The following is a 13,803-nucleotide window of genomic DNA, read 5'->3' on the forward strand; positions in this document are numbered from 1 at the left end:
AAGATCAGGAAAGATTTTACCCATTTAAAAAACTTTTGAGCACTTCAAAATATGTTATAGCCTAAATCCTCCAGAATCTTGTCCCTTTTGATTAACCCTCTCTGTTTTGTCATCATCTGGATCTTGGAATGCGGTCTAGAAAACATGCCTGGGTCTCTTACCTTCTCTTGGATTTACCATTCCCTTGAAGGTTATCATCTTATGACTCTGCTTCCTTTTATAACCAAAGCCTTAGAAAACCATTCTATATTGCACCTGTTACCTTCACATTTTGTACTCACTTCTCAACCCTTTGCAATTCGGCTTCCAATCTCAACCATATGACAAACCACTTTAAAGGCTACCAAGAACTGCTTAATAAAATTTTTTTTGCAGTCATTTTACTCATCTCTGTTGACCTTCTGTTGAAGTTCTTCCTACAGTTTATGACACTGCTTCCTTGAATCTCCTTCTCCTCCTCCCCCCTCACAAATTCCTCTACTTTTTAATTTTTCCTTCTTATTTGCTTTTTCAGGACTATATCTGTCTTATCCCCAAACTATGGGTATGCCATGGTGGTTTATTTGTCTCTTATGGATATAATTATTATATCTATTATCTACCCTCATTTTTCTAAGTCAGACTCTCATTACCAACTATATGTTATCTGATAGGAATTCACACCTAAAACACACGCCCAAGAAAACTCATTTCCCTACAATGAACCCAACTCTTTGTAAAATGTACCCATTTTGTAATCATCCTAGTAATCTAGACCCACTTTAGAATTATCCCTGGTTTTCCCCTCTCCTTCGTCCCCACTTCCCATTTAAGTTACCAAATATTTTTTATTCTGTCACAGCCTCACTTGCATTACTTTCTCCTACCTAATTACTTCAGATTCTCTCCTAAGATTAATACAATGACCTCAGAATTAAGTCTCCTGACCTCTAGTTTCCTCTGTTCCAAAATACTCTTTCTATAACTGCCAAATTCATCTTTCTAATAGAGGTCTAACTGTTCAATTTTACTGTTAAACAATGTTCAATGACTTGCTATTCATTCCCTTTAGGATGAAATACAAATAGCTTCACTTTGGCATTAAAGGCTCTTTATAATTTGCCTCCAACATACCTTTCTGTATATATAAGATTCCTTTACACAAACTTCCAGATAAACTGGCTTGCTTATCGTTCCTTGAACTCTTGAAATCTATCTGTCATTCCTATGCCTTTGGAAGAAGCAATGTCCCATGCCTAGATTTTTAATCCCTTAATTCTGCCTCTCAAAACTGTTAGCTCCCTTCAAGGATCAATTTGGGTCTTCTATGAAAAGTCATCCCAGATTCCCATAGTGTGTGCTCAATCTGTAGCTCCAAATGGAATGTAAACACATCTTTAATAAAAAGGAGTTTTTGGTTTTGTGCTTAAAGTTTGTTAAGGTGAGCTTAAGTGTTGTACATAGTTTAGAACAGACACACTGACCTACCTTAATGTTCAGTTTGATAATTCTCAAAAGCAGGAAAGGGAGTATGATCTTATCAAAAGATAAAGACAAGGAGAGTTAACTAAAATAATAAAAATAGTGAGTCTCTTTAGAAGAACAGGCATTTCTGTTCCTATGACCCTATAATTCAAGGGAAGAGGCAAAAACTGAAAAACTGTATACTGAAACTTTTTTTAAAAATTATTATTCTTGGGGCCATTAGGTAGCTCAGTGGATAGAGAGCCAAACATAAAGAAAGGAGGTCTTGGTTTAATCTGACCTCAGATACATCCTAGCTGTTTGACCCTGGGCAAGTCACCTAATCCCCATTACTTAGCCCTTATTGCTCTTCTGAAGAAGAAACCAATACTTATTAATTCTAAGAGAGAAGGCAAGAGTTTTAATAATTTTCTCCTTTAAGTACACTAAAAAATAAGGCAAAATATGGTAGATGGAGCAGATGGAAGGGAAGTGGGGAATTGAGGAGGGGAGAGGGAGTATAGAGGTATATATAAATGGGGCATATATAAATGAAAGGCTTCTAGATAGTTAAAAATATTAATAGTAAAAATAATCAACTTAAAAAAGGCTTACCTGGTATAAATGGATACTTTTAACTCTTTAAAAAATTCATTTCCCCAAATACATGTAAAAATAATTTTAACATCCAAAGGTTTTTTTTTAAATTTTGAATCTTGAGTTATTTCCCATCTTTCCTTTTTCTCCTGCCCCCTCCCTAATATAGATTTTATACATGTCTAATCATGCAAAACATTTTTCCATATTAGTTCTTTTATGGGAAAAAACTCGAATCCCCCCACCCCCAAAACCCAAGAAAGTGAAATATTGCATTATTTGGTTTGGATTTGGACTTCCATCAATTCTCTGGAAGCAGTTGGCATTTTCATCATAAATCCTTTGTGATTATCTTGGATCATTGAATTGCTGAGAATAGTGACATCATTCACAGTTGTTCATTATAAAATATTACTGTTACTATATATAATGTTCTTTTGGTTCTGCTCACTTCACATTTCAGGTTTTTTTGAAATCACCCTGCTCATCGTTTCTTATAGCACAGTGGTATTCCATTATAACCATATATGACTCATTATCCAAAAAATGAGCATTCCCTCATTTTCCAATTCTTTGCCTCTACAAAAAAAGCTACTATAAATATGTTTTTACATATAGAACCATTTCCTTTTTTATCTCTTTAGGATGCAGATCTAGTAATGGCACTGATGGGTAAGTAAGGGTGGGGAGGGTTATGATGGCTTTATAATTCTTTAGGCATAGTTCTAAATTACTCTCCAGAATGGACTAGTTCATAACTTTCCCCAAAGCTGTTTGCTCATTTTCCCAGTCTATTTTTTTTTGGCTTATAGACTGGGAATTCTAAAACCTGCTAACTGATTCTGTCTCCTATGTTGCTAGCTTACAGGTGGCACTGTGAGATGTTTTGCCCTGGAGTTATATCTTCACCACAGCAGCACCAGCTTGAAAGAGACCAGTGCTATAGACTTCTGGGTCTCACTGCAGGCTAGTGCCAGGACCTGGGACTTCATGGGTGGGACTTCACTGTGGCATGGGCTATACCTTTTGCTGGTATAGCCCATGCCACAGGATCCTGAAGTTAGCCCATGTCCAGCTGTGAAACAATGGGGTTGGGGAGATGGTGTCAGCCAGCACTCCTCTGTGTGTAGTTTTGCTTCCAGTTCCCCCTAATCTCAGGAAAATCAACTCTCTCTGCCTACCTTTCAAGTTGTATTCAGCGGGAGAGACCCCTCACTCCATCTTGTTAAGTTTTTTACTTCTTTTATTTTAGGCACTTTTAAAAGATTGATTTGAAAGGATTATCAGAATGGTTTTGACTTTTGTTGCCATCTTGGCTCTGCCTCTCAAAATGCCCTATCATCCAGAATAAAGTACTTAAATAGCCTAATACCTTTTCTTAAAAGGGTAAAATATATTCCATGACAAATGTCATTCAAATGTTTAATAAGAAAAAAACAGCAGTTATCAGTTGTTCACAGTAGCTCTCACACCAAAGATAAATCTGACTTTAAAGAACATATGAAAACAAAATGCATAATTAGCTCTATCAACTGTTACTTGTAATCCAAATTCCCTCCTACTGAAATTATAGAATGCTTAGATACTTCTGTATTTGATCAGATTATAGGGTAAATGCTGCTCCTACCAACCTATCATCAGTTCTTTTTGTTCCTCGTTCATAAGCAGAAGGTGGGGGTGAAAGGGAACTCCTTCGTTTCTTTTTTTCTTTACTTTGTGTTTGCCTTTCGAGTTCTCTTTCTCTGGATCGATTAGGAGTCTTTGGCGTAGTTGCTTGGTCTCTGAGACCTACAACATCCCTTCCCCTATCACCTGAAAGAAAAACAACCAGTCAGTAAACACTTCCTCTTTGCCTTTATCAAAGTAAAGTAAAATCACTAAATAAATGAACTCATCTTCTATCCTGAATGGGATGACAACTTTAAAAGAGATACTCTTATACATGACCAGTATAATGATGATTATAGTTCTTTTCTAAAAATTTCTCTAATTCTAACACTTCAAAAGAAAAATTATGCTTTGTACACAGAATAGTTATAACTGATTTCACAAGACATGGCAGAACTCTGTCCTACCCCTCAACATACTAAAATCTCACTAATTAACTTTTAATACTTAGACCTCCTCTTTTGTGTTCCTAAACACATCCTGGATACCTATATCCAGAGATGAGCAAAAACAAGCCCTTAGGCTTATGACTTAGAATGAAGCCATAAGGGTAATGAATCTACTTGAATCTCAGATTCTGAAAGAGGTCTGACTCTGATCAGCCTTGTGAAGGAAAAAAAAGAGAGGGGAAGAAGAAAAAACTGATGTAGTGCTCAGAGTCACAGACTAGAGGGAAACAGGTAATCAGCAATAAGCATGAAGAAAAGGGTGGTGAAAACCCATTAGGGACCAGTCTTATCCAATAGTTACTCAAGGTAGAAACCTACTCAGGTGACTTTCATTTCCCTGAAAGTGAGAAAGCTGAGACAACCCAGCTGGAATTCCAAGATGGGAATGATCCAGTGAAAATGAGGAAGAATACAAAGGCATATATTGAGGAATAAAAACATTAGAGTTATGAGAGATAATCTAAAAATGAATTACAAGTACAACCAGTACCCAATATCCAAAAACCAACTCTTGGGGTTGAAGATCTCAAGGAAGGGAGAAAAGCACTGAACACCTCCCAAGGTAGCCTTATATATTTAAAGAGAAAAAGCCTAAATTTCACTTGTTACCAATTTTACCTTTTCATTTAAGTTTTTGTCTTTTGGGGTCAAATAATCCACTTGTCCTCCTCTGGGCACTCTCTGTCTTATATCTTATATCACTCCTAAAAGAAGATGCCTAGAATTCAACCCTCAATGTATAGATGAAGGAATTAAAGTTTCAAAAAGGTTTTCATCCTCAAATATTTATTAATAAGCACATTTTCCAAGGTGCTAAGGAAATAAAGATACAAAGAAGAAATAATAACAATTCTCAAAGTCCAACTAGTGAAATAGGAAAAGAAAAAGGTCACATTTGGTGCCACACAAACCTATTTATAGAGGTCCAGTCAATACATACCATTGTTCTCTTTTTCAGTTTGACTCTTTTTGGGAATTCGATACACTTCCTAATAAAACAAACCAGAGGGAAAATTAGTTTTGTGGAAGTTTCAATTGTTTGAAAATGATAATTTTACAAGGCAAGGGAGAAGCAGGAAGGATTGGGCAGATATATGATTTATAAAAGCTTATTAATGTTCACATTAATTAGGTTTTAAATAAGAATATTTTCTAGACATCTTAAGAGTTAGAGAAATAAGTATATATGCTAGAAATTTATGAACAGTAAGTTTCAAAATGTTCACTTTCAGTTTTACCTAACAGTCTTCTTTGGCTACAAGATTAAGTGACCAGGAGGAGCTTGTTATAATTTTCTCATGAATTTTCCTATTGATTTTAGTTTATGCCTTAGGCTCCTTATGTATAAATTAAAGTTAACTATACAAACCTTCCTTGAAAAAACAGTATGAAGAAGAAATAAAAACTACAAAGGCTTTTCACATACTTAAGTGCAGCATGACGTTGCCATAACTATTATTAATAGCTTATATTAAGGTAATGTTTTACATGTGATAGAAATTTTATATTTTTTGAAAATGTATAGCCAGGCCTCTGGGGGGCTACTGCTAATTGGAGGGGGGGAAGGACCATTTTAAATTCTGCTAGTGGAAAGTTTATGCCTAGATCTATTATCTCCTTCTTAGTGACCTTTCTCCTTACTTTGCTTCAATTAAATCTGAAAACATCTGAGTTATATGAAATTCCTCTAAAACTTTTTTATTCCATAGCTCTAAAAAGCACTGGGAGTTAGAAAGAACTAAGTGAGTATCAAGTTCAATCTCCCTCTCAATCTTTTGGCTTGGGGAATTAGGGGGACACCTTAGGGAAAATTCCCATGCTTAGCACTAGCATTCAGTAGACCCTGCTTACTGAATTATTAGGGTAACCTATTTCCTTGCTAGATAGCTCTCAATTTTATAGTACTCTTTAGAATGGGCTGCCTTCTTATCATCTCCATTTCTAGGTTCTAGTTCTCTACCCTAATGCTAAGTTTATTTCCTTCTCTACAAGACTGCTTTTAAAATGCTTCAAGAATCTGACCTCGGACACTTCCTAGCTGTGTGACCCTGGGCAAATCATAACTTCTATTGTCTATCCCTTACCACTTATTCTTCTGCCTTAGAACCAATACACAGTATTGATTCTAAGATGTAAAGTAAGGGTTTTAAAAAAATAAAAATGCTTTAAGATCATCACCATATACTATTAAAAAAAAAAACCCTACCTTCCATCTTAGAACCAATACTATGTATTGGTTCCAAGGCAGAAGAGTGGCAAGGGGGATGAAGTGGCTTGCCCAGGGTCACACGGGAAGTGTCTGAGGCCAGATTTGAACCTAGGACCTCTCATCTCTAGGCCCAGCTCTAAATCCACTGAGCTACCCAGCTGCCACCCCACCCCCAACCCCCATCACCATATACTACTAAGGAATTTCCCATCAACCATTCCTCTGCTAACAGTTTCAAGATCTATCTCGCCATTCTGGTTATTCCTTCTACTGTGCACACTTCTCAGGGATAATTAGTCTTTTTTGGGTCATGGACCCATTTAGTAATCTAGTGATTCTATGGACCTCTCCTTCTTAGAATGCTGAGTTTTTAAAAAATCATAATAATTGAAGGAATTTTTTTCTTGATGCAAGTTCATAACAGTTGCCCTCTCCTCCACCACAGTCAAACTCTCTTGAGATTCAATAAGATCTGTGGACCTTAGGTTAATAATTTATGTTCTAGGGGCAGTTAGGCAAACACACCGAATAATGTGCCAGGCCTGGAGCTGGGTGGAACCTGGGTTCAAATCTGACCTCAGGCACTTCCTAGCTGTTTATGAAGCTTAGGCAAGCCACTTAGCCCCCATTGCCTAACCCTTAGCTCTCTTTTGCTTTGGAACCTATACTTAGTATAGATTCTAAGACAGAAGGTAAAAGTTTTAAAAAATGATACAAAGAAGGTACGTTTTTTAAAAAAAAGCTATTATTAATATACTTTAAGAAAGCTAATCGAGAACACACTAGGTCTCTGAGGGTTTTCCCAACAACTAATGACTAAATGCACAAACTATTAAATACCCACAACCCCTTCTGAAATAAAATTGAAAAAAGAGAAGGTAAAATTGGAAAAACTTTTTGCCTGATAAAATTGTTTTAAGACTTTAAGCATGAGAACAACAAGATCTCTCAGAGAGGAGGGCTATGAGATCAGAGATGAAGGGAAACAGAATCGAATAGGAAAAATAGAGTTAGTGCTCAAGACTAGGCAACACCTTAACTAGGACTGGAAAGTGGGAGTTTGGCAGGATCCTTTAATAGTTCTTAACCTCAAAAGAAAAGTAAAACATGGTTCTTCAGCCATGAAATGCATGGAAACAAACATTCAATTTTTCTCACTTCCAGGAATCAGGCATAAAAATGTTTACATATTAGAATCACAGATCTATACACTACAATTTTCATTGAGTGTCAATCAAAAATGTTTTCAAAAGCAAGTAACAACACTACACTAAGTATGTATATAAGCAATAGTTTTTAGTTTGTTTTTTTTTAAACCTTATCTTCGGTCTTGGAGTCAATACTGTGTATTGGTTCCAAGACAGAAGAGTGGTAAGGGCTAGGCAATGGAGGTCAAGTGACTTGCCCAGGGTCACACAGCTGGGAAGTGTCTAAGGCCAGATTTGAACCTAGGACCTCCCATCTCTAGGCCTGGCTCTCAATCCACTGAGCTACCCAGCTGCCCCCTAGCAATAGACTTTTATATCAATTGAATTTTTTATAAGTCACAAAACAAGTAATAATCTATATTATAATTTTAATCTTCACATAATCTTGGGAACATGTAAATGTTTAAATTTGGAAATTAGTGTAATTTGGTTTTCCCCATTTTTTAAAAGTAATCTAAAATCTCAAAACTTTTACATTTATAAAACACTATGGAAATAAAAAGGATTCAAAAGAGAGGCAAAGGGAGACACTGGGATGAAGAACAGAGAAACAAAAGCAAGGCAGAAAAGAATAATTATTGCCTTAGAAATGAACACATCTTTAAAAATAAGTGAATTTATATTCTTTCTCTTGCCTCTATGTATAGTGCCTTTTAGTTATCATTAGTGTTTGCAAAACTGAAAAGTCTAACCAATTTGTTAAATTAAAAAAGCAGGCCCTTAAAGCAGTGCTTGTACAAATCCATGTAAGTTTGGATCTTGAGATGAAATAACAGCCTGTCAATTTCACCATTCTGTGGGTCTGCCTGAGTCAAGTCTCTCCTCACTCCAAATCATCCTCCATTAAGTGAGCAGATCCAACTGTTACACATCTTACTCAACAAACTATCATGTCTCCTAGAGTCTCTGGAATCAAATATAAAATCCTCTGATTGACATTCAAAGCTTTTTATAACATAGCCCCGTTCTCTCACATCTTACTCTGCACCAAGCACTCTTTGATGCAATGACACTAGACACTCCTTGGCTGTTTCATGAATAAAACACTCAGTTATCTCAGTTCTGGGATTTTCTTTGGATTCCTCCATGCCTGGAATACTCTCCTCTTCCCAATTTTGCCTGACTTTCTTAGCTTCCTCCAAGAAGCCATTAAAATTTCATTTTTCACAGGAAGTCTTTTCCCAACTCTTCAATTCTAACACCTTTCCTTTGTTAAAATTATTTTCTATTTATCCTGTGAATAAGCTTTCCTTTGGATATATTTGTTTTTATGCTGTCTCCCTCATTAGATTATCAGTCTTCAGAACAGGGACTATCTTGTGCCTCTTTTGTATCCCCCGCATTAAGTCCAACGCCTGTTACACTGCAGGAGTTTCATAAATGTTTCATTGACTGAATGTTAGGCAAGTATAAATGTAAACTATCAAAAAGCAGAAAGAACACTGGACCAGGAGTCCAATTTAGGTTCAAATTCAAACTCTTTAACAACTGCTGTTATCCTATGCAAGTAAGTTACTTAAATCTCTCAGTCTTTGGGTTTCTTACCTGTTATCTATAAATTTTTATAATATAGTGTTATTAAAATATTTTTAAAAACTTTAAATAATGGGATGTAAATTGGAATAGTTCATTATGGAAAAACCTAAAATCATATTATCTCACTTGGTCCAGATTACAAACTTTAATTTGAGATAAGAATTGACCTCCTTTATGTTAAAACAAAAACAAACATTTCTTAAGGGAAGGGTCAAAAATCAGTTTTTATGGCAGCAGCTAGTTGGCTCAGTAGGAAAAAAAACCATAATATTGATACTAAGAAGGAGAGTAAAAAAAAAAAAATACCTGAAGAATTACAGAATTAGAGTTGAAAGGGACCTTAGAAGTCATCAAGTCTAGAAAGCTCCCTCATGTTACAAAAGAGAAATCTGAGGCCTAGAGTGATTTTAGTTACTTTGGCAAGAGTAAAACAATAACTGTTTGAAGTATGGTTCGGGTATGGTTGGAATTTTGCTTCCTAGTCTAGTGATCTACATGATGCTGATGTACTGATGTACACCTACTATAATTACCTAGAGAACGGACACTTGTATTCCTTTGATTTCCTAGATAGAGAACAGAGTATGGATTTAGGATCTGGCTTCAAGCACTGTGGCCCTGGGCAGTTGGTCAGTAAGCATTTATTAAGCCCTTATTATATGCTTGCACCTGGCTAAGCACTAGAGAAACAAAGAAACAGAAAAGGTAATCCCTGCCATCAAGGAGTTCATAATCTTATGTAGAGTCACAGAAAGCAAACAAGTATTAACAAACAAGGCTTGTACCAGATGAACAGTAAATAACAGAAGGAAGGCACTGGATTTGGAGTAAGAAGATTTGAATTAAAATCTAGTCTCAAATATCTACTAGCTGTGTAACTCTAGGCAATTTATGACCAAACAAAAGGCAGAGAACATTACAGGATGTAAAATGAATAATTTTGATTATATTAAATTTAAAAGGGTTTGTAAAAAAACTAAATGTGGCCAAGACTAGAAAAGAAACAATAAACTTTGAAAAAAAATTTACAGCAAATTTCTCTGATAAAGATCTTATTTCTCAAATATACAGGGAACTGAGTCATTTATAAGAATAAAAATCATTTCCCAATTGACAAATGGTCCAAAGACACGAACAAATTTCAGATGAAGAGATCAAAGTTATCAATAATCACATGAAAAAATGTTCTAAAATACTCTTTATTAGAGAAATGCACATTAAAATGCTGAGGTACGACTTCACACCTATCAGACTGGCCTATTAATATGACAGTAAAGGAAAGAGAGAAATGTTGTGAAACTGAAATGCACTGCTGTGAATTGATCCAACCATTCTGTGGAGCAATTTGGAACTATGTCCAAAGGGCTATAAAACTGCATACCCTTTGATCCAGTAATACCATTACTAGGTCTGTCTCCCAAAGACTAAAAAAAAGGGGATAAGGGAAGGACTCACTTATAAAAAAAATATGGCAGCTCTTTTTGTGGTGGCAAAGAATTGGAAATTGAGGGATGTCCATTAATTGGGGAATGGCTGAACAAATTGGTGTATGATGGTAATGGAATACTATTGTGCCATAAGAAATGAAGAACAGGATGAAAGAGCAGGAAAGATTAGCATGGACTGAAGCAGAATGAAATAAGCAGAACACAGTAACAACAATATTTTATGATGATCAATTGTGAAAGCTACTCTCAGCACAGGGCAATTCTGAGGGATTTATGACAAAGACTGCTATCTACTTCCAGAGAAAGAACTATTGGAGTCGGAATACAGATTGAAGCGTACTATTTTTCACACACACACAAAAAAAAGTATGTTGAAAAATTATTATTATATATAGTTGGGAAAGTAGGATGTCTTTTAAAAAATTCAATATTTCTAACTACAATTATAAAGTGCCTAATGATTTTATCTAGATATGATTGATTACAGATGTGAGTCTTAGTTTTTAGGAAGTCATGCCATAACCTTTTCAAAGATTTATAATATGTAATCAATACAACTTAATGTATTCTTAACATAGCCAGTACTCTGGAGGAGAAAAGAACTCTATGTGAGGATACACATAAAAGTAAACAAATATATGTACATATGAAAATTCAAGAGAGAAAAATGATGTGTGTACACACACATTTTTCTGCTTAAAAATATTTTTAAATCATTTTTCAATAGTTCAAAGATCCAAAATTTTGTTCAAGATGGATACTCTTTCCTTCAATGACTGATTATAACTCCCTCTGTGACTTATTACACTGGCTAGGAGTGCTTTGATAGAAAAATTTCACACTTTGTAGCCAACTTGGTGATAAGCCTCTGACTTTTCCTAAGTTGCTTTCTGAAAAGGAAGTGGACCACACTTGGCCTTTCAAGCTTGAGGAGGTAAGGGTCTTTAGCACTGGAAAGTGGCATTAGAACAATCAGGTTAAAAGTCCTCATTTTATAGAGAGGGGCAAACTGAGACTCAAAGTTAAAGTGAATTGTCCAAGTTAGGATTTTTAACCTAAGTCTTACACCAAAATCAAATTTCTTTCTAGTATATGCCACTGCCTCTCAATATGTATTACACACATACTTTGTGTGAATATATATGTTTGTGGATATGTGTGTGTGTGTGTGTATGTGTGTGTGCGCGCACGCACATATATAAGTACATGGCATTTAGGTATGGGAACCTATACCCCTCAAGACAATTTCTTAGGATCAATGGACAAACATTAAACAAATGACATATCATAGCGGTCACTGTGCTAGTTGCTGGAAAAACAGAAACATAGTTATCAACTAAATAAGTTCTTCTATGAAATACCACCAGAGGAGGTGCATTCATATTAGAAATCTAGAACAGAACATGAAATTATCAATTGCTTTAATAAAAGACTACCATAGAGCAATCAAACTGACTTAAATTTGATTATTATAAAACTCATATCTACTCTGTTCTACCAAAATAATAGAAATGACAACATTTCCCAAATTAATTTACTTATTTTGAGCTACCAAAGATTACATTTAGTCTCAGATGTGCCACCTTTTTATTTCCCACCCTTTTGTATGCCTTAGTTCTACTTTGACCCTAATTCCTGGAACCTGAAGAAGTTCAGCCCTTCTTCCCCTCCGGGAGCTTTTCAGCTTCTTTTGGTGGGTTGTTTCCCCTAACCCCCATTAGATTTTAAGTTCCTTGGGAGCATTTTCATAGCTTCAGTGATTACCACAGTTACTGGTATACATCAAGTATTTAATAAATACTGACAGAAAAGTTAAAAAGGTTTAAAGGAAAGGGGCCCAGTAATTCCAGATCCCAACATATATACTCTGGAACCAGTTAAAAAAAAAAAAAAGCATAGTTGATAAGTAGAAAAGAACTGGTATACAACATATAGAAGAAAACAGTTAACAGCAGTATCATGTTTGATAAGCTTAAAGACCTCAATTGCTAAGGTAAGGTCTCATTATTGGTCAAAAGCTGCTAGGAAACTAAAAAGAAGTCTGGTAAAAAATTAGGTTTAGGTCAACAACTGAGAACAGATTCAAGTCAAGTTGTAAATGGATACATCGATTAGCAATAAAAAGTCACATCATAAACAAATTAGCAGAACAAGCAAGGAAAGATTTTTCACCACCATTGAGAAAAGAAGAATTTATGACCAAATAAAGAATATAGAGAACCAAAGAGGGCAAAATGAAAAAATTTTATTACATAAAACTGAAAAACTTTTACATAAACAAAATGAAGACAGTTAAAACTAGAAACGTTAACAGAAAAAAAAATCTTTGCATCAAGTTTTTCTGATATCTTATATATACTAGATATATAAGCTATATAAGGAAGAGATCCAAATATATAAGAACAAGAACCATTCTCCAATGGTTCAATGGTCAAAGAACAGAATAATACTGTTCTCAAGGGAAGAAATTCAAGCAACAACAGGCAGGAAAAATGCCCAAAATCCCTGTTATAGAAATAAAAATTATAACAACTTTAAGGTACTATTTCATATCTTTCAAATTGGCAAAGAAAGATACTTATTGGAAGTATAGGAAAATAGGGAGGCTAAATATACTACTGGTAGAAATGAATTCACTCAACCATCTAGAAAGCAATCTGGAATTTTATCTCCAGTCACTACATTATATACTCCCTTTGACATCCAAACATTAGGCCTATTAGGCCTATATATCAGAGATCAAAAAAGAGAACAAAAGGGATCATATGTACAAAAATGTTACAGCAGTTATTTTTGTAGTAGCAAATAACTAAAGGGATATCTATCAACTGAGGAATGTTATATGAATGTAACATAATATTATTATGAAGTGAGAAACTATGAAACTAGTAAATACTCATATGATACACAGTGAAATGAGAATGAGAATAATACACCACCACCACCATATAAACAACTCTGAAAGACTTTTAAGAACTCCAGTCAATGAAAAGACCAATCATAACTTAGGAGGAACAATGTAAAATATGCTACCTCTCTAAAGATGCATGTTTTGGACTTAGTACGTTTGGATTTGTTTTTCATGACTATGCTTAACTTACAAGGGTTGAGTTTTTCTTCTTCATTTTTTTTAATGTGGGAGAATGGCTATTTGGGAAAGAAGGCAATTAGCAATAGTGCTGTCCTCTTGCCTCCACTGTCAAAATGAAAAGAAACAAAAAATATCAGAGGCATTATTTTAAATG

At 35.1% G+C, this 13,803-nt stretch overlaps 1 protein-coding gene across 4 annotated transcripts in view; it reads right to left on the reverse strand.

Moving 5' to 3' along the window:
* SETD2 (SET domain containing 2, histone lysine methyltransferase) overlaps positions 1–13,803 on the reverse strand; it is a 138,564-nt gene that overhangs the window by 34,904 nt on the left and 89,857 nt on the right. For all 4 annotated transcript variants that reach the window (XM_044682253.1, XM_044682189.1, XM_044682329.1 and 1 more), the window contains exons 13-14: positions 5,098–5,146; positions 3,672–3,852 (exon numbers count right to left, since the gene is read on the reverse strand). In XM_044682253.1, the coding sequence (XP_044538188.1) occupies positions 3,672–3,852; positions 5,098–5,146 (230 nt within the window). The remainder of the gene's footprint in view (positions 1–3,671; positions 3,853–5,097; positions 5,147–13,803) is intronic.

The sequence above is a fragment of the Gracilinanus agilis genome, chromosome 1, assembly GCF_016433145.1.
Source record: "Gracilinanus agilis isolate LMUSP501 chromosome 1, AgileGrace, whole genome shotgun sequence".
NCBI lineage: Eukaryota > Metazoa > Chordata > Mammalia > Didelphimorphia > Didelphidae > Gracilinanus > Gracilinanus agilis.